General features: G+C 41.5%; 1 protein-coding gene and 2 long non-coding RNA genes across 5 annotated transcripts in view; 2 read left to right on the plus strand and 1 right to left on the minus strand.

Moving 5' to 3' along the window:
* Positions 1-186: 186 nt before the first annotated feature.
* Positions 187-22565, minus strand: LOC308459689 (mycocerosic acid synthase-like). 3 transcript variants are annotated; one of them, XM_080975263.1, is made up of 7 exons: positions 22533-22565; positions 17997-18100; positions 16890-17043; positions 9787-9947; positions 8753-8956; positions 7983-8164; positions 188-6943 (listed from the first exon to the last, which is right to left on the minus strand). In XM_080975263.1, exons 2-7 carry the CDS (start codon positions 18049-18051, stop codon positions 1397-1399), a joined length of 6303 nt encoding a protein of 2100 aa, XP_080831389.1. In that variant the 5' UTR covers positions 18052-18100; positions 22533-22565; the 3' UTR covers positions 188-1396. The 3 variants fall into 3 exon arrangements, with proteins under 3 accessions (XP_080831390.1, XP_080831388.1, XP_080831389.1); XM_080975264.1 differs by lacking the exons at positions 17997-18100; positions 22533-22565 and having other exon boundaries at positions 187-6943; positions 9811-9947; positions 16890-17768; XM_080975262.1 differs by lacking the exons at positions 17997-18100; positions 22533-22565 and having other exon boundaries at positions 187-6943; positions 16890-17767.
* LOC308459711 overlaps positions 18338-26674 on the plus strand; it is a 16873-nt gene continuing 8536 nt past the window's right edge. Inside the window, exon 1 of the long non-coding RNA XR_013978283.1 lies at positions 18338-18427. This is a non-coding gene — a long non-coding RNA (uncharacterized lncRNA). The remainder of the gene's footprint in view (positions 18428-26674) is intronic.
* Positions 24963-26472, plus strand: LOC308459719. The gene is made up of 2 exons (XR_013978296.1): positions 24963-25819; positions 25908-26472. It is a non-coding gene; the product is annotated as an uncharacterized lncRNA (long non-coding RNA).

Genomic DNA, 26674 nt, shown 5'->3' on the forward strand with positions numbered 1-26674 from the left:
TGGTTTACAAAAATATGTGCGATGTCTCTTTTTTCGAGTTACCTTTTCTACAGGTCAGTTTCATTTGTTGAGACATTAGTGTTACATTAGGAAGAAAAGGGGGGAAGAGGTGGAGGGGGCCATGGTGGGTGGGGTGGGGATGTTTCTATTTTACTTAATGTATGCGTGGGGTTTTGTGTCAGCATCGTTTGTGCAGGTTCTATCCACTTGTGTTCCTTTGGTGGTGAGAGAAGTTGGGTTTTGCCTAGGGTGTGGTTGCTTGTTTTGGCTGTGGTCAACTTTGTTTTCATGTGTGAGTTGGGAGGGTGTTTTTGAATGTTGCGGCTGGGACGGAGGAGGGAGAGTTTGGTTGTGTTCTCCAAGCATATTGTGTCTACCTTCTGTCTCATCATCTAAAAATCTGATTCTAACCTTTGTAGCATCTTTGAAAATGGTCCTTGTCTCATTTTGTTGCCGTTATGGTGTCTTCTTGGCCTCTTCTGAATTCCTGTCTTGTGTACACACACAATTTTTCTGTGGTTTGAATTGGAATTCAGTCAATTGACATGATGTGGAGGCTTGATTTTCAATGACAGCTGGTTAAAACAGCTGCTGCTGGACCTCCCTCTCTTATCTTACAAGTAAGGAAAGTACATACAGTAGCTCCATAATTCCGAATACAGAATTCCCCCACAATACATGTGCCCTGAAGTTATTTTTGATTTCCACACATCCGCAAGCATTGGTGTTCCTGTTCCTAGGCCAATACAAATATTAGAACCACACAAGAGTTTATTAATACAAATTAGGATATGTTTTGCATAAAGACCCCATTATAAATCTTCATTCAAATTAATTATCTGTACTAAAGTTACAATCAATACATTTCCTATATAATTCATATTCCACCTAGCAACTAACAGTAAAAAAAATAAAAATCAATTGTACTTAAATAATTGAATGCTAGAAATTGAAGGCTGTAATCATAGGCACGCCTCCAGAGCAACACTCTACATGCCTACTTAGAAATAAACACCATTTTTTTTCAACTGAGCTTCATGCCAGGTAGGTCTGTGTTGGCCTGCGGTGTTACATACAGATACGTCTGTTTTGCACAATCAGAAATTTGTAGCTAAACAGAAATTCTGTATTGTGCACCGAACTGAAAAGACATTGGACTTGCTCCATTTGTCATATGCATTTATATCTTCTACCACAAGCCACCTACTGTGCCTACGTCTTACCCGTCAGACTGTGGTGATAGGCATGGCCAGAACGTGTCCTGTATAGAGAGAGGTTTCCATTTTGGGGACTAGTAGTACCGTGGCGATCAAGGGGTTTTGAACTGCAAAAAACAAACCCTGAACACTAAGCCATTACTGATAATTAATTTAGTATAATTCCTGGAAATGCATTTCTACAACCAGCTTCCAACATCAGTACCTTCAGCTCCATGAGAATCGGTTGTGTCAGAATTTTCTTTCAAGTATAAGATTAAAGTTGACACAGTGGACTGAGGATCAAGTAGTTTCGTGAGAGGTATTTCCACTCTCCTTTCCGTAAAGATACGATTCTGTAGAGTAAAGGCTAATGTAGAGTCTACACCCAGTGATGAAAGTGGCGTATGCATTGAAAGATCAACAGGGATAGTTTTAGCCAGGCTTTTCAAAAGTGCGATTGCATAATCTACAGGCTCATTTAGAGAGTAGTTTTTGAATCCAGCTTCACCAGCAAGCTCAGGATTACCACCGGCCTCTTCAGAAACAAGTTCATAAAAGCGACTCATCAGCGACAAATTTTGAGATAAAACATGATCAGCTAAAGTTTGAAAATTGAATTTTAACACAGCTTGCTGAGGTTTATCCAGAATTAAGCTTCGTTTTAGATATTCATGAACCTCATTCACTTGCAGATCCTCTATTCCTTTCGTTTGTAACCTATAATTTTGATAGTGTTGTTGATCTTGCAAGGTTCCGAGATTTAAAGCACCCCAGTTAATGGACTGCGCTGGAAGGCCACTGTTTCTTCTGTAATGACAGAAGAGATCCAGGAAGGAATTGGCAGCTGCATAGTTTGACTGTGTTGCGTTTCCAAGAAACGATGAAATAGAAGAATAACATACAAAGTGGTCAAGCTCCCTGCCTTGCGTGGCACGATGAAGATTGATTACCCCTGCTACCTTTGGATTTAAAACTTCCTCAAAGTTTGACATGTTGAGGGTTTCAAGAAGCCCATCGTGTAAAGCCATAGCACTGTGGAATACACCTTTAACAGGAGAGTTTGGGAAAAATTTACTGATTGACTTGATAGCTTTCTCAACCTCTGAACTGCAAACAATGTTAGACTGCAAGCTGACTATTCTGCTCCCTTCACAGTGATCCTGGAGAGCATTTATTTCTTTTTGCTCCTCAGTGCTTGGATTCCTCTGTGAAAGTAGCACGATGCACCTGCCTCCATTCTGAGCTACAAATTTTACAGTTTCTAAGCCAAGCCTAGTGAATTCATCTGTGACTAGATAAACTGCATTCTGCTTAAACATTCTCCTGCCTGTTTCAGTCTCTGGTATATCTGATATCTTGCTGTCTTCCTCATCACTTTTTAGTACTGCAACTGGGAAATTCTTGCAGTTGAAATAGGATGCGGCAACATCAGGCCTCAGATCCTTTCCTGCTTGCTGAAAAATGAAATATGCGATATGTTTTAATTGTTTCATATTCATTGACTTCAGCCAACAATACATCTCCTTCTGAGATCGTATCAGATATGCTTTCTGGAAAATGCGGATAAGACTGACAGTGTGAATATGGATATTTTCATGATCGCTCCCAGCCAGATACCTCAAACATTCTGGTTGCTCATTGCCATAAACCAGTACAACATCTCGGAGATGGAAAAGACAGCTTAGGCCCTCTTTAAATAGTCCATTTAGTGGAGGTAGAAAAATAAGGGCATTGCACTGATTAACACGTTGCCATAGACCAGTTGTATGGTTTGTAACTATTATTTTCCAACCTAATTCCTGAGCTGAAAAAGTAAGCACTTTGCACAAAACTGACTCAGGCTCAGTGCAAACAATACCTAATACTTCATTATGTTTTGGCACTGGCAGCGTTTGATGAAAAATCTCCCTTGCTACCCAGAAGAACGAAGTGCATGGTATATTTCTGAAACATGGAAATTTTTGAGTACTGAAACAAACTGTTTCTGGAATATTAATTCTTGACGCTGCAGAAACCGGATAACATGAAGCAATATGATCTCCCACTTTTACCTTTTTCACCTCACTACCTGTTGCTGTTACAGTGCCAGTAAAGTCTAGAGCTAATAGCTTGTGTTTATCTATAGTATCTGAATTCCAATACAACGTTTTCCCAAACTTGCAGCTGGACATGCTAACAGGGAAATAGTCTTCTGAGTGGATGCTTATTTTTTCAAGTTGAACTTCAACACTGTGGTTGCCAAGTTGAGTACGTGAATTGGCAACTTTAACTGACAGATCATTCATACAGTATGGATCTCCTGTATACAAAATGCAGAAGTCTGAGTTCTGAAGCGGGTGGGAAGGTATATTGAAGGCTGCGGGTTCAATCTGTGTGCGCCTAATTTCAGAACTATAAATTCGTCCCTCATCAATCCAGACTTCTGGATAATCCTGTGCTTTATATTTTACTAAAACATCAGCTAAGGCCGAGATATCTATTGCATTTGTAGAGCTGATGTCAATAATCTGAAACGTTATTTCCGGGACTTCAACCATACATGTTCGAGCCATGCCGTACAAACCAAAGCCAGTGTTTATATGGTCTACTTTCCTTTCTGATGTCCTGTAAGTGATTACTGTAATGGAGCAATGGGACTTTTTCTCCTTTAATGCAATAACAACTTGGCGAAATGCCTCACAGCATCTTACTGAATGTTTCACCACTTTCTCTGGCAAATTTTCATTCAGTTTTTGGATGCCCCACATAAACAGAACATCATCATATCCCTGCAGTTCCATATTAATCTTACTTTGTGCATAGGTATCTGTTCTCTTAGCTGCCAACAATTTCTCCCATTCCTGATACGCAACAAATCTAGACTCGCTATGTAAGTAATTCTTGAGCTGCTGCGATATTCCAAATTTGTCAGCAAACACCACAACTCGAGGTGCTTTGGGCAGATTATGCATTGCTTGATCAGAAGTTATTTCCTTCCACTGATTTTCAAACAACAATTCATTTTCTTTCCTGGGAATTTCCTGCACCAAATTAATTTGAACACATCTCAGTTCTACCAGAACGGAGCCTTGTTTATCTGTGAAGCATCCACAAAACTCTAAGAAATTGTCAGTGGACTTGGTTGTTTTTAAATATATAATCATTTCCTCTTCCAATGATCGAGCAACTGCAAGACTACTTATACCAGAAGGTAGAACTACTTTGTTATTGGACGTAACTGCAGCCAGAATACCTACCATTTGCAGAAAACAATCTAAAAGGACTGGATGGATATAATACTCGTACATTTCTTCTACTGTTTTTCTCTTCACTGTAACAGTTGTCACAGCTTCTTTCAAGTCTTCACAATAAAATACATTACTTAGCTGCCTGAAAGTAGCATCATAGTTGGATCCAGACTGAGCCAATGTTTCATAAACCTCATCTTCGCTAACAACAGATCTACACCTCTGAAAAATGTCTTTTAAGGAAATATTCTTTTCTTCAATTGATGTTTCAGGATTCTTTCTGACTTGTCCCGAAGCATAAACAGTATTAGCTGAACCTGATTGTATTCTGAACTTTGACACTGTTTGTTGTGGCTCAACCTTTATCTTCAAAGCATGGAGATTTTCATTTAAAACACATGGTGCAGGGAAAAATATATTCATTTGACAATAACTTAAGGGTACTTTTGGCCTTGAGCTCGTCATCACAGCTGCCAGAGCAAGTTCCACCAAAACAGCTACAGGAATTAATGCAGCACAGTAGTTCTTGTGCTCATATAAATGTGGTTTCAGAGCCTCAGAGATAGAACAAATGAATTCTGAGTTATCCTTATTTGTACTGCAAATTAAAGAATGGTTTGAGCTTACACCTCTGCTGTTTGCTTTCTGATGCAGCATGAGTTTCTGATGATCAAAGTGATACCTGGGATAAGCTGATGGTACACTTCGATAACCTTCATAAAAATGCTGCCAATTCACATTCAATCCCAATTCAAAAATATCTTTCACTAGATTAAGAAGAGTCACATATTCCCTATCCGTTTGCAAAGAATGAAAAACTCTGGTTTGCGTCCCTAATGTTTCAACGATGTACCTCTGCAAAGCTCTTTGAGGACCTATTTCCACAAATGCAATGTTGTCCTTGCCTCTTACTGATGTCATTATGGCCTCTGCAAAAGAAACAGGATCCCGAACCTGTCTGGCCCAGTAGGTGCCTGTAACAAAATCGCCATCTGAAACTGCCTTCCCTGTTGCTGTCGAAATTAGCTCAATCTCTGGCTTCCTTTTCTTTAATTCTGATAGGCTTTCTGAGAGTTCTGTTAGTACCGGTTCTATCATGTGGCTGTGATATGCAGCTGGCCCATCTAAAGTATGAAGAAATATGTTTCTTTTACTGAAGTGCTCAGCTAAATCTTTCTGAATGGCGTGGATAGATGCTTCATCTCCTGATAAGGTGCAAGACAAAGGACTGTTAAACGCTGCAACGCAGACTTTCCCTGAATATGCTCCAAGGGCTGCTGACACTTCTGCAATGGGAATGTTGTCAACCACCAGCATTCTGCCTCCAGTGACTTTAGCCTGCAGCCTGCTCCTGTGGTAGATGACTTTGACAGCATCTTCCAGGGAAATCAAGCCAGCACAATGGGCAGCAGCTACTTCGCCAACTGAATAACCAACAGCACCAATTGGCTTAACGCCCCAGTGTTGCAGGAGTGTAACCAAGGCCACCTGCAGAGTAAAGAGTAAGGGCTGGGCAACTTCAGGCCTGGGCAAATCATTGTGCTCACTTTCTGTTAAATTCAAAATTCCAGTGGGTGAAAGCTGTTGAAATAATTGCTTGATTTCAATACATTTGTCTCTGAAGACGGGCTCAGATTTCAGCAGGATTCTACATATCCCTTTGAAATTCAAACCATTACCGGAGAACACAAAGATCAATTCTGCAGGCTTTTTCCGTGAAACAGTTTCCATTTCAGTTGAATTAAGCTGCTGCTGTAAGTGCTGGAGAGAGGATGCCACAAACGCTTTTCTGTATTTGTGGTTTATGTGACTTCTCCTACAAGCAGATGTGTAGGCCAGATTTGGGAGTGTCGCTGATTCACTGGTATTAAGGTACCTAGCTGTGTCTTCTATCGCCCGTTTGAGAGAACTTCTTAAAGCTGCCGAAATGACAAATAATTCGACAGGCCTTTTGGCTGGAAGGGTAACCTGGGCCTGTTTAAATTGTTTGACAACCACATGGGCATTGGTCCCACCAAATCCAAAACAGTTGATCCCAGCAACTCTGCCAAAATCCCTGGACTCCTCCCACTTCTCCACTGTTGTTGGGATGGAGAGATTCAGTTTCCCTGTATTTATGCTGCTGGTGCTCTCTGAAAAGTGCAAGGATGGGACTATCTTCCCATGGTGCATCATGAGAAGAACTTTGATTAAGCCTGCTGCCCCAGCAGCCGACTCTGTGTGCCCAATGTTCCCTTTAACGGAGCCAATCTTGAGAGGGGGCAAATCGGGAGGCCTTTTTCTGCCAATGACATTGCCTAAGCTCTCTGCTTCAGTGGCATCTTCAGTAGGGATTCCTAGACCATTTGTTTCAATGTACTGAACAGCTGAAGGATCAATATATGTTGGATAAATGTTAAGTAACAACTTCTCTTGTGCTGCTTGAGATGATCGCGTGCCTGGAGCAACAGAACTTCCATTCTGGTTGATTGCCGTGATGCTGATGATGCCCCATATTTTGTTGAATTCTTCCTGTGCCTATTTGTGGACAAAAGATTCGAGGAATACACAATGTTATCAAACATTAAGTAACTATTGCAGCATGATTATACTTAGATTTGTTTTAACAGCGACAGCACTGATCGATTTTGTTTGAGAGCAGTGTTTGGACCTTTCAGTAACACTGAATCTTCTCCTCATCTGTAACTTCCCGTGACATGTTGCTTTGGTGATATAATTACCAAAGTCCATGATCCCAAACTACCTACTGCAGGGCAGTAGGATATACAACTTTATGCTGAATTCACTTTTTTCCTGCTCCATGGTATTACTCTTAAGCATTACTTACACTACAAGAGCAGCAAGTTATTCCAGCCATTTATTTTGAGGTATATTGGGGAAATTTGTAATTATTATGTGGCTAACTATTTCTTGTTGGACTGTTTTCTGGTTAATAGTTTGGAATACTTCATTAGTGAGTAAATTAAGGGGTCAGTCTGGTGTAATCAGAATGTCAGACTAGTACTGGGAAGATCAAGTTTCAAATCCGCTTTCAGTCATTAATCTAATCGTGTGGCTTTAGATCAATGACCATCTTTCAGTCATTGGATAACAGGGTAGAGCACAATGTATGCCACCTTGAGTTCATTTAAAGAAAGACAGGGTATAAATATAATAAATAAATAGTATCTGTTTAGAAGAGAGTCTCATGATAATTGGGAATCTCTCCAATAACTTCTAATTTAGATACCAATCAGAATTCAGAGGTTAAAACCTCTAGTTCAGGGGATCATGCCAAGAAACAGCAGCCAAAGGTAGATGGCCATTTTGAAGGCTTAGTGACATAGGCAGAGAATCTTTCTGGAACTGTTTCTGGAGATTTGAGATAGAGTAGCATCAGTGCTACCTTGAAGGAATGCCTGTTTGCCTCCACTTGGGTTCTGCATGGGCATATTTTTTAAAAAGCAAATATTACAAAGACAGCAAGTCTCTGGTGTTCTCCTTTCCAAAGCACACTAGACCCAATGAACATCCCTGGGACATTTGGGAAATTGAGAGTTCAGTATAAACACCCTACCTTTACCAGTGGCTTTAATAAAAGAACACCACATCCTTCTCCTCTTCCATAGCCACCTGCATGTTTAGAGAAGGGTTTACTAATTCCGTCTGGTGATAAAAGGTTTGCTTTACTCAGAGTTACAAACTTCCAAGGCTCTATGATGCAATTTACTCCTCCGCAGATAGCAGATTCACAGTCTCCTATATCAAAGGTACAGAAAAACAAAACGAGCCTGAAATCATGAAAGGGGGAAAACGGATATTTCATTCACATAGCCACGAGGTGTTGATACCATCTGTGTCGTCATGGTGATTTCTCTTGCAAAATCCTTTGTTGGGCATATCTTTGTCTCTCATCTCCAAGTTTTAAACTAGCCTCTCCTGGATCAGGCACGGCATAAGCAGTGGAACGTTGGTTGTCAAACGTAATCCGTTCTGGAAGACCATTTGACTTCCAAAACGTTCGACAACTGAGGCGCAATTGCCGGTCAGCATCTCAGAAGCCATTCGACTTCCGAGGCGCCTTCAGAAATGGAAGCATTCACTTCCGGGTTGTCAGCATTTGAAAGCCGCAACGTTCAACTTTCGAAGTGTTTGACAACCGGGGTTCCACTGTACAAATAAAAACCATGCAGCACCTAGCACAGTGCATTACAGTTGATAGAATACACAGAAAAATCATTTAGTGATCACTAAGACCTTCAGCAATTTTCATGTAGTCTATGGGGGGCGCGGAGTTTGGGAATCACGGTTAATGGTATGCATAAGAAACCTAGTAACCAAAAATACCTTGTTTAATGGCTTTGTAACCAAGGTCCAAAGCAGAGAGAAAAGATGAACAAGCTGTATCAATGGCAATTGATGGTCCAGTCAAATTAAAACTGTATGAAATCCGATGAGCAGCTGTACTCATTGCTGCCCCTGTGACATCATAATGGTTTATTTCAGCAACTGCCCTGCTGGTTATAGATTCATAGTCTCGATTCATCAGGCCTGTAAATACAGAACATTTGTTTTTAAGGTCAATTTACACTCAAATCTACATCTAGTACTGGTTTTTATCCTTCACCTCCTATCCTACAATTATTTATTATTTCACTTTTATTCTGTGCTTCTTCTAAGGCACTTAAGCAGCATGTGTTTCCCCATCTCAGTTTCCCTTCACAGTAAATATGATAACCAGCCTCGCACACAACCAACATGCTTAAGTTTAATTAGTGCCTGAAGGGGTTAAAAACACAGAGTGAGCTCTCCTGCCAAGCTTAGCTATGTCACTTCCCCTAACCTTTTGATGAGATAGGTAATCAGGCTTATTGTCCCATCTACTTGAGAAACTCAGTGTGTGAGGAGGTTTGAGCTGCTTGCTCCAGCTCAGCCATATGGCTCTCACCAGCCACCCTTGTGTTCATATTCCAATAAATCTAGGAACTTTTACCACTTTGTAACTAAGCTAAGTTTTCCTGCCTGTGCAATGTTTTCTGATGAACGTATGGAAAAGCACATGAAGCTGATATTTGATGAGTTTGTAAGTAAACCAATTTTTAAATTACCAAACTTGTGGCCTTTTCCTTTGCTGGGGAATAGAGGAATTTAGGAGCTTACTTGGAAAGACATATTTTAAAGGCCTAACAATATTATCCAATATTGTCAATTCTGACAAAGCAATTATCTAGGGTCTTCCAACATCATTTTATTTGGAATTGTCAGGTGTAAACGCCCATATAGATGTGGTGTTACCAATCGTTGTGTGGCCCCCTCAGAAGCAGATATATGGTATGCAATGTAAATATACAAAATCTTCTGCATCATAACTATTATCTTACCAACAAAAACCCCTGTTTTGGTACCACTAATGTTTTCAGGAGTGACTCCTGCATCTTCCAGCGCTCTGTAGGTACATTCCATGAGTAACTTTTGCTGAGGATCCATACGCTCAGCTTCCTCATTGCTGATGCCAAACAGCTTGTTATCGAATGCATTCAATCTAAAAAAATTAAATGGAGGTATGACATGATATATGGTGTGATTCACATACTGTTTAATCCAACATGCTCTGATAAGATATACTTAAAATTCATTGAAGCCTAATACTACATGTTGTAAGGTAAAGGTAAAGGGACCCCTGACCATTAGGTCCAGTCGTCACCGACTCTGGGGTTGCGGCGCTCATCTCGCTTTATTGGCCGAGGGAGCCGGCGTACAGCTTCCAGCACATAAATTGTCAAGATAGGACACAGCAAATAGGACAGTGGTACCTTAGTCTGTTCTTAAACCAAGGTGTGCTTTCCCATAGCAGCAGGGACTCAATTTACAAATGAAACACACTCAACGGGAAGCGGAACATGTTCTGCTTCCAAGGCAAAGTTCACAAACCAAAACACCTTCCAGGTTTGCAGCATTCTAAATCCAAGTTGTTCATAAACTAAGCTGTTCTTAAACCAAGGTACCAGTGTATGAAGCTGGTGGAAATACCAGTGAAACACCATGGCTTGAAACTATTGCACCAGGAAAAGCTGCACTGCAGTATAATCAGGGCTCCCCCTCCCTCACCAGAACTCACTGGAACTCAGTTTGGCACTCAGGTGGGCGCCATTGCCATTATAAGAGGACAAGGGAGGTGTTCATTGTGAGTTCCACCACCTCTTTTTCTAGAAAAAGAGCGCTGGGAATAAGGATAACTCTCATGTGGGAGACAACAGTGCTAAAATGGGTTATAGCTGCCTTAGTCCCAGGGCAAGATCTGAAGCAAGAATGAGGCATTTGTTGGACTTCCGGGTTAGCGCCTCCGGCAATGGCAGATTTCCTCTGACCAGGAGGAATCCGCTTCGTGAGAACTAGGGTCTGGACCGCCGCGGCGAGGCGGAGACCCACTAAAAACCACAGGCGGGAGAAGCCTGTGGACGTGGGATTCAGCTGGCACCTTTTGCGCCTCCCCTACTCGCGGGGAAACCCGATTTCGGGGATCCGGAGCGACGTGGGGTGAATGGCGCGGTGCTTCGAATTGACTGCTCTTTTCACGGAGTGAAGCCGCATTGCTGTTGCCGGAGAGCGCTGACTTTTTCCTGTGGACAATTGGATTTTAAACAACTGCCCGTGAGTAGAACGGAAAATTGGATTAAGAAACTTTTTAATTTGGTACCGAAGCAGGAAGGTCTAAACAGGAAGTCCGCCTTCCGCTTTTGTAAATAGATTGAAGCAAAGACATTGCAAGCTAGAGTCTGGAAAGTCGTTTGTAAAGGACTAAATTTCCATCAGCTAAAATCACTAAACCCCCCTTGGAAGCAGGAGAAGAGGGGGGAATCTTTTTAGACTGTTTAAACCTGCAGAAGAGAGAGTAAAGAAAGATAATTTCCACCGTCTCGATCCTTGTCGGAGCTAGAAGTTACAAATGGTGAAGTTTAGCATAAAATAAAGATACAGAGAGCCAGCAATATTTTCATGATGGTAGGAGCAGCTCCCTTCGGACTTCCCTCTCCTCCGGTCACCTTTTTTATTATCCCTTGTCTCTCTCCAGCCGCATGGCTGTTTGCCAGTGTCTCACGTTATCTCATCCGGTCAAGGCTTTTATTGCCCCCTTCACCATATAAGGTTAATACATTCCAAGACATTGTAAAGCTCAGAGTGCTGGTCAGCCGAGGTCAGGGGGCACCCTGCAATATTACAAGCCTTTACCGTGGCTTTATGACTCCCACATGCCCTCTTTATTTATTTTATATCAGAGTCAATACACGATAAGCGACTCTTTGACACCGGAAGTGGGCCGCGGACTGGAGAACCATGCAGTACATATAGAAATTATAGAAAGAATACATTGGATACAGCAACACAAAATAATGCAAATAACTACTATAATGATCACTAAAATCAATAACTACTATAATGATCACTAAAATCCGGAAGCCAAGAATATAAGAATTCTGATTCCAAGCTGCATGGTAGGCTTCCTGTAAGAGAACAAGAGCTATTAAAAGTGAAATTCAATGTATATTTGCAGTTTGGATATATGCCCCATGATTCTTTCCCCTCCTTAATTTGAAAATAAATGGGGGGAGGCTCATGGAGGGTCAATTGTACTGGAGGCTAAATTGAAAAGATCCATTGACAGGCACACCATGAAGCATTATGCCGGAATGACTGGCATACACACCCAACATTTAGAAGCATGCAATAAACTGGCAAACATAATCATATCTTGTACAAAAATATTATCCCTTCATATCTTATGATAATTTTCTCCCCTAAAAGTCTTATTCAACAACGCTGTTCTTCTAGTTCGAAAGTGGCTGAGCCGTGGATACTGCCAGCCAGAGTAGGATTCAGGTGACAGCTGCTTGCCAGCCGATGAGGTGAATTATGGTGGTTTCAACTGGACTGGTCGTCTGCTTCTCTTCCTTGTATAACGGTGCAGCAAAGGATGGCAAGGCAAATGGTTAGGAAGGCAAACACTGCCAGATGCAGCTCGTGTGCAGCACCTCTAGGTGGCGCATGCGGAAAGGTTTCAATGCTTCACCCACAAAATGTTGACAAAGTGTAGGGGAGTTCCGCATGCCTTGAGGCAGGACAACCCACTGATATCGCTGGGTGGGCTGCGAATTGTTATATGCTGGCAATGTAAAAGCAAACCGTTCCCTGTCTGCTGGAGCCAGTGGGATGAAGATGGTTCAATGCGGCCGAAAGTCAGTTGTTCAGAAATCCTGTTCAGAGATAGCTGGTGCCGCTGCTGCGGATTTTTCTTTTGGTAGAGGCCACTGTTCTACCCCCCCTGGGGTATCAGTGATCCTGGTTTGCCACACTGGAAACAAGTTGTATCGGTGGCTACAGGCTGGTTTTCATTTAGCGCTGCTGCCAGCAGATAAGCCTTGTGGCTGGCTGTTCCGACAGACTGACAAATGCGAAGCATGGCTGCTGTGTCTGTGGCAGGATTGTGTATTATCGGTCGCAATGCAAGTTTACAATCCTCATTGGCATTTTCAAAGGCCAATTGTTTGATAATTATTTGTTTGGCTTCATGATTTTCAATTTGGCGACTCACTGCTATAAGCAGCCTGTCCATAAAGGAAGAACATGATTCTCTTGCCTCTTGCCTGATTGAACCCCACCTTGATTGAATACTGGTGGGTTCTGGGATTTTTCTCATTGCTTGTTTAGCAGCAAGAGCAGTGTCCCTCAATAAGATCTGCAGCAGTGTGGCTTGCACTGAAGCTTGAGCGAAGGGACCACGCCCCAACATGGCATCTAAGACGTCTGCGAGGGTAACATTTGGATTATTTCCTCTGACTTGTTGTAACAAGGCTGGAGCATAAGCACGGCAGGCAGTTTCCCATTCGTGGGCAAACAAAACACCAGCTGATGGGGGCAACACTGTATGGGCCAAAAGCTTTATGTCCTCTGGAACCAAGAGCTGGGCTAATGTGGCTTCTAAAAGCGCCTGCGTATATGGGGCTTGGAGTCCATTGGCCTTTACTGACTGTTGCAGCTCTCTCAGAATCTTAAAGTCAAAAGGTTGGTGTTGGGCTTGAGTTCCTGCTGGAGCGCCAGCAGGGGGCACAATAACAGGGAGTGCCATAGTATCCTGAATTAAGGAAGAGGCAAGGACTGCACGTTGAAAAGGTTCTGGTTCTGGTTCTGCCGCTGAAAGATTAGGATCATTGCCAGCCAGACCACGGTATTTTTGCAGGATTGGGTCCTCAGGTGAGGAACTGTAGTCTGGAGGTTTGGGGTCTGGAGCTGCTGGCAAAACAAGTATTGGAACAGACTCTAACACAGCAGGCTGGAGTAAGGAAGCTGGAGGTTGTGTTGGCAGTGCAGCCATGGAGATATTTTTTGGTGATAAAGAGTCCATGGCGTAACGAACCTTGCACCATGCATTTAAAATCCGAACACTTATGCTGGGGTGCCCATGAAAATGTTCCCCGATCTTGTCCCAAAGTTTTAATTCCCAAGTCCCATCTGCAGGAAACCAGGGGGAATGCTCTTCGATAGCCAGAATGAGCTGTATCAAATCACCATCTGGAACTTCCAATTTGTTGGAGGAGAGGAGAAATTTTAAGTCTTTTAAAAATTTCTGTTGGGGAGCAGACAAAGAGCTGCCCATTTTTCTAAAATCAATATAAATAAGGGATCGGAACTCACCGGGATCTTTTTAAGATGATTAGCGCTTGAAGCCCTTTCCAGGCGTAGTGAGCCGATGATATCCTTTGCTAGGATCAATAAACCTCACACGGTTTCCTTTTAAAAGCCTCAGTCTGCCCCAGACTGTTTTCTTTAAGTTGCCTCACACGGTTTTCTTTTAAAATCCTCTTAGTCCTCAGACGTATTCTTTTATTCAGCCTCACACGGGGCACCACTTGTCGGAGCTAGCAGTTACAAATGGCGAAGTTTAGCATAAAATAAAGACACAGAGAGCCAGCAATATTTTCATGATGGTAGGAGCAGCTCCCTTCGGACTTCCCTCTCCTCCGGTCACCTTTTTTATTATCCCTTGTCTCTCACCAGCCGCATGGCTGTTTGCCAGTGTCTCACGTTACCTCATCCGGTCAAGGCTTTTATTGCCCCCTTCACCATATAAGGTTAATACATTCCAATACATTGTAAAGCTCAGAGTGCTGGTCAGCCGAGGTCAGGGGGCACCCTGCAATATTACAAGCCTTTACCGTGGCTTTATGACTCCCACAGATCCTGGGAGCGGGGTGTCAGAGACAGACACTTTGGGGAAGTTCATTGACTGTGGATAAAACGTTTTTGACAGATAGTTAAAAAAGAGAAACATTGATTCCAATGTTCCCTTTTGCACTTAAAAGGAACAAAATATCTGGAAAACGAAAGGAACTTTGTTGCTAGATCTGCTTTTAAAAAGACGGATACAAATAGAAATTGTTTCCTCTAGAGGGAGCTTGTGAAACTGTTGCTGGAGTCGATCTGGGGAATTCTACAGCTGTAGAGATAAAAGATCGTGGGAACTAGACACCGACCTTCAACAAGAATGTGCCCAGAAGAAGCTTTAGTGCTTGCTTTTTGCAAGACAAGTGCTTTACTGGAATAGCTACATGAGAAGATGGATTTGATGACTGTTGCAGTTGGAAATTTTGGACAAACGGTGAATACTTATATAGAAACCACTCAGGAATTAATCCAGGAATGTGCTTTGACAGAGCAAGTGGCGAAGAAGATAAAGGAGGAGGTAGTTGCTGAACCTCAAGTACCAGAAATGGAGAGAGCTGCGGCCTTGCAGGAACATAAGTTGCTGTTTTTGATGACTGAACCTGGAGAAAGTCAGATTTGGAGAGATGGAGTACTGTTTGGTCTGGAGATGGGAAGTTGGATAGATCCCCCTATGCAGGGATGTTTTGACTTTTCGGATCTGGCTTTGGGCCAGGGGGAGTTTGGAGTTGTGGGGGCCCTTAACCTTGGAGGGACTTTGAAACATGCTTTCAAATATCTTTTGGATTCCAGTGTCGACTATGGAGAATGGGCTGACTTGTTGAGAAGGGATAAAGATATTGTCAAGTTGGAGTCTCCCCGAGAGAAAGGAAGGAAATTAAGAATAAGATCAGGAGAAGATAAAGTAAAGTGCAGGTATAAACATGAAGAAGACCTGCAGAAGGGACATGGAAAAGACTTAAGAGCCTCGGATAGAAGGTCACCAAGTTGATGGACTAGATGGATGGGACAGAAAGGACTGACAAAACCCGAGACCAGGAAGAAGAGACGACGGATGAAGATTGGAAGAAAGTTTTTAAAATTCATTTAGAAAATCATTGTAAAATTAATGAGTATTAGAAAAATGTTGGAATGAAACTATTTGGCTTTAGTAGAAATGTTAAAAAGAATTATGTATAAATATGTTTTGTTAAAAAGAATTAGGTATAAATAAGATTTAAGTTTTAAGCTTTAGGGTTTTTTATGGTAAGATAAGGTTAAAATAGATTAAGGTAATTTAATGACAGAATATTGTGAAAGATGGAAAGGATTTGCTGAGATAATTAATAACTAGAATACAAAAAAGGGAGGTGTGAGGAGGTTGTTGAAACAAGTTAATGAAAGATAAAGATTTGGGAATATTGGATTTGCTTTTAAATTTTTTGTTTATTTTTGTTTTTTGATTCTGATGTATTGTGTGTTTTGTTTTGTTTTTGACTTTTGTTTTTATTGACTTATATTGTTTAATCTCTCTTTTTGTCTACCTTTTTCCTTTTCTTTTTTCTTGTTTTTTCCTTTCTCTTTCTGTAATTTTAAATTCTCAATAAATATCATTTTTTAAAAAAAAGAATGAGGCATTTGTTGGGCACACTGGCTGTGATTTATGGGACATTTGGAGGAGCATAGAGACAACATCTGGTCTGAAGGCACTTAGGGACATCTCCTTACTGAAGCTAAGCAGGTCCAGATGTACCTGGGTTGGTGAATGCCTGGAACTTGGATTCCATGATGGAAGGTGGGGTATAAAGTGTAAGGAAATAATAATGATAATAATGAATTTATTATTGTTGTGGCGATTATTAACTAGTCACTTTTTCAGAAAAAAAGAACTCAAAGAGGCTTAAAATGTGCCTCTGTTCATGCTGCTCACCAACACCACCTCAGCATGGGTCCTGCCCTCAAGGCCTTCCGATCATGTAGTTGGAAAAGAGATTAATACCCACACTCGAAATTGTAGCTGATGAGCAGAATGTGGAGGGACATTAGTATTATGATGGCATCACCTTTTTTTGTGAAGTTCATATAGTGTACAATTTCAGCATAAGATTTGCAGCCAAAGCAGCTCCCGTAGTGTGGAAATGCATTCATTATAACGCAGCTCGTTAGTTTTAAGAGATATTTTGAAAGGTTCATATAATAACACATATTACACCAGCGAGTCATTTCAAGGGGGAAATGTGCAAGTTTAGAAAGTCTGAAGGATTTATTAGCAAAATATATGACTTACTCATCAAGAAGAGCAGCACGAGTTGTACGTATTTTACCTGGTTTGTCGTCACCTGGATCATACCACTCTCTAATGTTAAATCTTTCTGGAGGTATTTCTGTAGTGCAGTTTCTGCCATTCTCTAACACTTTCCAAAAACTGTCAATTCCTTCACCTGTTGCATGAAGATTTAAATATACATTTTTAGATGTATTAAAATATACTGTTTCCATTTTCAAAATGTCAAACCTGTCTTGTTCAGTTTATCTGAACTTACATGAGAAATCCAACTTTCGAAATGCGATACAAATTAAATTTGCATTTCAAGTGCTACAAAATGTTAAATTTCATAGAAAATTGGACCTTTTCCTAAATCACATAATCTCATCATACTGTCTGTAATTTTTCTGCATGATGTTCATATGAAAATTGCATTCAGCTGCTACCATATTTGTTTGGATGGCATCTCGCAGATGAGAGCCATCTAGTTGTGAAGGCATAAGGTTTAGGTTAGCATATTCCAAGTTCAGGAAGGCAAAATACATAATTAAATTGATATGTGCTATTCTGCTTGTTGTGGAAGTTAGATCATACATTTAAAGAGTATTGATGAGATGCAAAATTCCAAGATTTGTCATGTAACAAACCTGAATTTGCAGTGGACTTCACAATATCACAGACATTCACTTCTCCATGTTCATGACAGGGACATATTAAAAATATTTCTAGCAAGAGTTTAAATACAGTGGTACCTCAGGTTAAGTACTTAATTCGTTCCGGAGGTCCGTTCTTAACCTGAAACTGTTCTTAACTTGAAGCACCACTTTAGCTAATGGGGCCTCCTGCTGCTGCTGCGCTGCCGGAGCACGATTTCTGTTCTTATCCTGAAGCAAAGTTCTTAACCTGAAACACTATTTCTGGGTTAGCAGAGTCTGTAACCTGAAGCGTATGTTACCTGAAGTGTATGTAACCCGAGGTACCACTGTATTGGTATCTCTCAATAACTAGTGCTGAGTTCTTAGTTTACTCTTACTTTAAATGACGAGAAATTTTATGCCATAGAACAATAAAAAGAGTGAAAGAAACATGGATAACTTTCTTATATCACTCCCCCACCCAAAGACTTACCTCCAGGAAAGTTGCATCCTATACCCACAATAGCTATTTCATTCTCAGACGCCATCTTTATTTTATTTTTCTACTTGTGTTGGTCACTGAATAAGGCAATCGTCCTGTGGAAAAGAAGGCAGAGTTGTAAGTATTTATTTTTAATTGGTGACTACTCCTTGAAATATAAGCAACCCTTTGTGATGACTGCAGAGTAATATTCTTCAATGAAGAGCAGATCAGTTCATAAATGTGTGTGTGTGTGTGTACTATATATCTATACAGTACCAATCTCTGAGGTGCATTGAGATTCAGATGTGATCCTGTTGCAATAAACAAACAGAACAGCAGGTGGCAACCTACAGGTCACCTAGGCAACCAAGCACAGGTGGAGGGAAAGTTCAAGGTATATTGTGGAGGTCAAAGAAAGAGGACTGACATCCAAATCCTGTGTAAGAAAAGTAGGCAGTTCCATAAAGATTGATACGCATACATCAGTTGGCTGCTGAAGAGGAAGTCAATGTTTCGAGACTTAAGACTCTCCTGAGGGGCAGACTGTGAGTACTGAGGGGAATTCTAAGGCCCCACCTTCCACTTTACCTTTAAAGCAGAATCTTGCCCCATTAAACAGTCATAGCATTCCCCCAAAGGATCCTGTCAATGGTTCTTGCCGAGAGACCCTTATTCCCCTCACGCCGCTACACTTCTCAGGGCGGCGAAACAATAAATCCCTCTTACCTCTTTTTAATAAGGAGTATAATGGGGAAAGTGCTCTAGAGCGTGTGAGGTAACTTACACTTGACGTACTACAGGTATGCCAATTCTAGGGGGTATAGGTGTCTTCAGCCCCCTCAATATTTGTTTGAAGGCACCCAGCGCCCCCCCCAAATGTTGAGGGAGACTGGTGCAACACACACTGACACACATACACCAGTCTTGGGGGGGCAACCTGGCGCCTCTCACATAACATCTAACCTTTTAAAAATAAAATAAAATGTTTCTATTACAGTGGTACCTTAGTTCTCAAACGCCTTGGTACTCAAACGCCTTGGTTCCCAAATGCCGAAAACCCGGAAGTAAGTGTTTTTTGGAAGCCGAACATCCGATGTGGCTGTCGGCTATTGTTTCTGGGGCACCTTCACCAATCAGAAGCTGCGCCTTGGTTTTTGAACATTTGAGAAGTCAAATGGACTTCCGGAACGGATTAAGTTTGGTACTTTTGTTTTTGCTATTTCTTTTGCGTTTTTGTTTATGAGGCTTTTTTGGTTAATTTGTTTTTGTGACTGTGTGGAACCCAGTTCAGCTACTGATTGATTGACTGATTGAGTGACTGCAGAAATGGATAACACCCCCCCCCATCCAAACAATGTCAGGTAAGAAAAAGAATTAATTTTAATTTTTATTATCTACAAAACTGTCTTATTTATTTTATAGTACAGTACGCTGATTATTGCTTTCATTTTATGGATCAATTGTATCGTTAGATAGTAAAATTCATGTTAAATTTCTGTTTTAGGGATTGTTTTTAAAAGTCTGGAACAGATTAATCCATTTTGCATTACTTTCTATGGGAAAGTAGCAGGGTGAGCTCCCATCGTTTGGTCCCAGCTCCTGCCCACCTAGCAGTTCGAAAGCACCCCTAAGTGCAAGTAGATAAATAGGTACCGCTTTATAGCGGGAAGGTAAACGGCGTTTCTGTGTGCTGCGCTGGTGCTGGCTCGCCAGAGCAGCTTCGTCACGCTGGCCACGTGACCCGGAAGTGTCTTCAGACGGCGCCGGCTCACGGCCTCTTGAGCGAGATGAGCGCGCAACCCTAGAGTCGGACACGACTGGCCCGTACGGGCAGGGGTACCTTTACCTTTACCTTCTATGGGAAAGCACCTTGGTTTTGGAAAGCTTTGGTTTTGGAACGGACTTCTGGAACGGCTTAAGTTTGAGAACCAAGGTACCACTGTACTGATATGCTTTCCACCCCAGGATCCATCCTCATTTATTTATTCCCTGCAAACAAATCACAATGGAAGCTCAATGAAAAGCCAATGTATAATCTCCTGTCAAACAAATCAGAATGAATTTTTAATAAACAGGAAGCCAGAGATGGCTAAGTCTTCACAGCAAAAGAGAATCCTGTTGTGGACATCGGCTGTCATCAAGTGAGACAATGAAGTGGTCCTAATTATTTGAAGGGCAGAAAGCTACATTTGGGGAGGAATGTAGTCATCTGGTCTTTATGGGGTTAGATTTCATACTTCTTCTTATAACACAGAGTAAGCCTCCAGCTTTTTGAGTTTTCTCCCCAATTCTTTCCAGCTTCTGTTTATAAACATCCTGTTTTGGCTGGCCTAGATATATAAATTGAGCAGCTGCACTCACTTTACTCCTTACAAAAGACGTTCCTGTGTAAAATGAGCTTTTCTCTTTTATTAGGAGCTATCAAAGAAAGTCCAATAAAAATAAAAATATCCCACTTACATCCCATCCCTCTGTGAAGTATTTCACACTTGCATTGTTTGCAAGAGGCTGTTTATGTTAATGTTAAGCAATTATTGTGTAAGCCCCTATCCTTTGCCCTTTGCAGAAATTTCAAGCTGGTCTATTTCTGCATTGTGCTATTGACATTTAAAACAACAATTTTAATTCCTTACTCCCCAGGACAATTTTTCTATAATGACAAATCATAATTGAGTATCAGTACATTAAGGCGTGAGATGATTATCGGAACCAGTTTGCAGAAACAGCTACCAACAGTTTAGGAATGCAGCAGTTCTGCTACGGCAAGAGCAGAGGACGGAGGCATCCTCCCTTTGAGATGGAATGCACAGAGTCTCTCCCTTTAACTGATGATTAACAATGTAGTCACAGCATAATGAACCTGAGGATCCTCCCAGCTCCCACACAAACAAGGTGTTTTCAGAAGAGCATGGAAGCTCTCCTGTTTGCACACCAGCATTTTGTTTCTGACGGTGGCTAACCAGATGCCTCTGGAAAGTTTTGTAAAATTGTACCAGGGGTTATTTCAGATTTGCTATTTCTGGATAGGCTTCCGTCACATACCAAAAAATTCAGGCTGCACAATTAAAGTTGATAGGGTGCTGTTGCACAACAAACCCACTCCCCCCCCCCACACCAGAAAAGGTAGAATTTTGGCATAAGGGGACTGATGGGCAATTGCACTGGAAAGTGCGGAATAATTTATTGATGAAATGTATATACAGTGGTGCCTCAGGTTACATACGCTTCAGGTTACATACACTTCAGGTTACAGACTCTGCTAACCCAGAAATAGTGCTTCAGGTTAAGAACTTTGCTTCAGGATGAGAACAGAAATCATGCTCCGGCGGCGCAGCGGCAGTGGGAGGCCCCATTAGCTAAGGTGGTGCTTCAGGTTAAGAACAGTTTCAGGTTAAGTACGGACCTCCGGAACGAATTAAGTACTTAACCCGAGGTACCACTGTACCTACTTTCATCCAAGGATCACAGGGCAGTTTACAATATAAAAACACAAAAGTACATAATGTAATAACAAACAAAGCAATACCCCCGCCCCTCACCTTTTCTGGATTGAGAGAGTCATCTGACCAGTGAGGGGGCCCAGCTCCTTATAAAAAAGATCAGCCCCCCCCCAGTGCCTTGGCCCCAAGGAGCTGGCGCTCTTGCCCCACACAGTTCAAACGGCTTGGGTGAAGAGGAATGTTTTCACCTGGCACTAAAAATATGTAATGCCAGGCTTTGAAATTCCTGAAGTAACATGCTTCAGCTAAGGGGTAATTCCACTTGCTCATGTTCTCTGGGACACATATGCCTGCAAATATGCATATTTATCCTAAGTATATCATATAGCATTAAGACCAGTGCTTTTAATAAAGAAAAAAAAGGTGCCGGTACTCAGTTTGGCTGGATCATGCCCAATATCTTTATGGAAATTATGAAACAATTGTTATGCCTCCCGATAAAACAAAAAGAAGATCTTATTATGGAAAAACTAATACTGAACCATCTTCAATAAAAGCATCCTGGGCACATTGAAAAAAAGCAGCTGAATAACTTTGTAGGTGTAAATAAAGCACATTCTGTAAGTTTCTACAAGCAGTAAGAAACACACAAGTAAAATATTAACTGCTCAATGACTTTATGATTTCTGATAACTTGAGGTGTGCATGCATTAGAGATATATACACCGCCTATGTGTGATGGGGGCAAACTGGTCCTAGGTGCCCATTTCTCCAAAACATTGTCAATAAAAGTTATGTTCAAATTAATCAGCTACAGAACAGAATGTTATCTTTTCCAAGGAGAAAAGACTGAATTGTTCAATCTACATTACACCCCCCCCCAAACATTATAAGCAGATACTAACATAAACAAAAAGCTTGAAAGACATACACATAATGTACAATAGTAGTATAGAGAACAACTTGAAGCATTCAGTTTACATATTTAAAATATACCAACAACAAACACAAGCACATATAAATAAAGCCCATGCTTTTTTTTTAATGCACTTCTCCATTTTGTTTGTTTCTGCAATCAATACTTCCTCTGTTTAATAACACCTACCTTAGGCATGGATTTCCCAGGTTCCATGTGCTCTTTATAAGGATCAGTTATCAGTTACACTGTCAACGAATCCCCAGTCCTTACTCTCTGTACAAAAGTCTATGGCTCCCTTAGTTGTTCTTCATATTTTCTAGACGCATTCAGGCTAGGCTGTCTGGTTATACCAGAACAGGTATCATGCTTAATTGGCAAGTAAACAGCACGTGGTTTTGTACACTGTCTTTCAACAGTCAGAGATCGCAGAAGCTAATGAAACATGAATAAGATTTAGAAAGATAAAATTGTCATGGCAGAAGCAACAGCCTCAGACCACCAAATGAATAATGAGATCCTAGGCAAGATAAATAAATCTTACTTTTTTAGCACAGTGGATAACACTATCATAATTATAAGTGTCTCATATTGTAATAGGCAGAGATTGGTTTTACTGGTCAGTTGCTGCAACTCATATATGTTATGGGAGCTACAGAAAGAGAGCCAGTTGTCAGTATATGCCATCTCCACCCTCCAACCTATCCAGGTTGTTTGCCCCAGGCGAAGCCTCCAGAGGGATACAATTGAGGCTCCTGGCCTGTGTGTGTGTGTGTGTGTGTGTGTGTGCACAAAAGCGCATTGGGGGGGGGGTGCCAAACTGGGTCTTTGACCTGGGTGAAATAAAGCCTAGTTTCGCCCCTGGTGGGGGGACTCACATAGCAGTCAGCAGCTATCCATTTCTATTTCCCTCCTCATGCTTGCAGCGCTTGTGACCGGAGGGTGGGGCCAGTCGCCCATGGGGGCGGGGACAGTCGCCTGTCCAAGGCCTCCAAGGAGTCTGCCTGCCTCCTCCCACTCAGCCGCCCTACAGCTGAGGGGGAGATGGTGGGCGCCCGTTTGGGCAGCGCTGATCCTGTGGACGCCCAAGCCACTGCGTCACTCCCAGGAGACGTGTGGCTCAGCATCTTATCAGGGAATCGTCAGTTGGCTCCAGAGCTTCTCCCACCCTACCCACCCTCAGTTAAGACTTCTTTTGCAGGTTAACCTTTTCTCCACAGGTACTCGGGCGCTGCTATGGCAAGGTCGCAGTTGAAGGGCCAGAAAGGAATTTTCCTGCATTGGCACGTTTGCCTTTCCTGTGGCAAAACGTCACAACTTTGGCGGTATCAGGCCTTGGGTGGAATCCTTTAGTCTATCTTCCCTAAATGGGGGTGGGCGTGTAGCGGTGACCCACGCCCCCCTTCTTTTTGCGACGGCGATCCCAGGGTTCCCCGTTAAAGGGGTTGTTTTGAGGGGAAGCTTTGGCTGTACGCCTAGATGTCATCATTGCTCTCCCCTGAGATGGTGGCGTAATGGGGGTGGGTTATCTCTGCTTGAACATATGTTCTCCAGAGCCAACCTATCCCCCCCCACACACTCTGGATAACCCTGATGTTCCCCAGATCCCCGGTGGGGGACTGGGAGGGATAAACGCCCAATGCCTGAGCCAAGGTCTACCCTCATCTGAAATATAATAAAGTTGTGGCCACTTTTAATCCCCTAGCACGTTGTCTTGAGTCATTATTCCACACGGGGGCCGCCCAGGGTTTGGGGGACTCCGCCTGTCCACGCAAATCTAAGTGTCTGGTTTATATATAGGTATTTTCTGTTGGCCACAACAGCAGAATTTTTGTTACATTTCTCTGCCACAGTGCCCCTCTCCCTTTCATTGTTTCTGTTGTTGTATTCACCATTATTAATATGCATTTACTAGCTTTGTATAAAAGTACTTTTCTGAGAACTTGGGACTTTTTGGTTGCATAAGTACCATAAACCTATCAGTTTACAAATAGTACTGACAACTTAAAGTAATTCTTTATTCAGGATGCCAGAAAATTAAGAAATTAATTAGAGCAATATGTGATGATAAACTTATATCCCCCACTCCACTCTTATAAATCTTCATACTACCACAAAAATTATACAGCTGCACAGATCTCTCTGGTAACGTCAAGAACAGAGTGCATAGGCACTGCACATCCTCTGTTGTTTTTATTCAGTGTCTGGGGTGTTTTTATTCAGCATTTAGGGGTGAATTTCTGTGCACATAAAAGTTAACTAATAAGGCCAATGTTCACTAACATACCTCTCCTATGATGCTCAGTGGAACAAAAAATGTCAGTCATATCAGAACAGTCTATCTGTATATTCATATTGTTTACATGTTTTCAAGCCATTTTACTAGAAATGACTGGTTGGCTGGGCCTTAATTAGACATCTACCAGAACATGCCTTAGAAAACATTGATCTGGCCATGATCAAGTCATCTGTGTGCTGTAACCTATGCATGATTTATTGTAACATGAAGCTAAACACATTTTGTGCTGTGTAGAAGAAGAAAAAGAGGAAAAGTGTGAAATATTTTTTTGTGCTGTCGTGCACATGAGTGAACCAAAGAGAAATTGCCCCAAACCTGTATCTTCGCATCCAGTGAATTCTTCTTTTATGTACCTATTTTTTCCTTGCCACCAATGATTTCCTCAGCCTTGCAGTCTATTTCTTCCTTTCTTTTGCTGATAATTTTCATTTGCCCACCCCTTCCTTTCCCTTTCTTTTGTTTACTAAAAGTTTGAGGAGGGGGAACTACTATTGCAGTGTGTGTGGGGGGGGGGTGTAGTTTAGAATAAGCCCTGCTGCACTCTGTCCTCAGTAAGTAGGCCTTATTCCACCCACATTTGTGGTGTCAATGACACAATGTGACTTCTTCCATTTCTAGGCTGCCTTTCTCCATTATAAAGGAGGACCCAGGGCATGTTACAAACTTGGCAAACCATTATCAAATCCACTGTAATGGAACGGACATACTCACTGTTAAGAGGCTTCAGGGTATGAGCTACCCTCAGGAATGAGTATCCTGACTGAGATGCAGAAGGAATCCCCACTAGGGCCATGGTCAGCTCCCAAGTCCTACAGCAAGGACTGGTTCCCACCCTGGCATTGCTGGGCTTCAACTCCCATCAGCCCTGACCATTGACCCTGCTGGCTGGAGCAGGTAAGAATTGGTGTCCAGCAATAGCGGAAGAGCTGCAGGTTTCCCATCCCTGTTCGGCACTAAACATAAATTTCTTCCTTGTACACTCCCATGTATAAGAATCTATATGTATCAGCTGAAAAAAAAATATTTTGTAATGCAAGAATTCTTACTAAAGTAATATTAAATATACCTACAAAGAATCTTTAAAACATGCTGAGAGTCCTGTCCCCCTTCAACAAAAATCTGAAATAACACCCCCCTTTTTGTATTAAGAATAAACTTTCCATTTAATCACATAAAAGTACACCTTTATTAACTGATTGAAAACAAGTACATCTTTATTAACTGATTAAAAACAAGTACATCTTTATTAACTGATTAAAAACAAGTACATCTTTATTAACTGATTAAAAACAATGTAATTTATTTGAACACAAAGAGTAATAATGGTTATTTTTGATGCAAAGTAGTAATAAAGCAAAAAGACTTCGCTGTATAGCATAAAATTATAAAATATCCAAGTACAAAGTAGTAATGAAGGTAAAAACATCTTCCATATTAAAAATCGGGGGGGGGGGGGAGAATATGTACTTCACAATTTTAAACATGACATGCAAAGTTAACTAATATGGTACTTAGCTAACCTCCAAAGTCTGCAAAATATAAAGTGTAATGTTAATTATACTGCATACAGACCTGGGAATGAAGGCAGCCAATGGCAGTGAGGACTGAACTCCAAATACAGCCCTCTGCTCAGTTCACTTTTTAAAAGACCCAGGAGAGGCAGAAGCAAAGCACTATGTCGTATCTCCCTTGGAAACTGTGAGATCACATTGAAAAATGCTATGTATTGTAATGGTTTTTTGAATTTCCTTGATCAGTTTTCAAAAGGGAGAAGATAAACATACAAAACATACTGTAGTGGAGCAAATGACTTTTAGATTAAAAAACAAACCTGAAACACATTTTACATTCATTTTAAAATCCTGTATTTAACGTTCAAACCCAAGCTCAGCCTCTGCACCCTTTCATAAAGGGCAAGTGATCCCCGTAAACCACTTTACTTGTCTTAAGCATGCCAAAACATTAGGAAGGGCAAACCAAGAATGCCCCAAAATGGTTCAGAGTAAGCTGTTTCAGGAGCCTCTGGGCTTAT

The sequence above is a fragment of the Podarcis pityusensis genome (genome assembly GCF_964106645.2).
Source record: "Podarcis pityusensis genome assembly, chromosome: 12".
Classification (NCBI taxonomy): Eukaryota; Metazoa; Chordata; class Lepidosauria; order Squamata; family Lacertidae; genus Podarcis; species Podarcis pityusensis.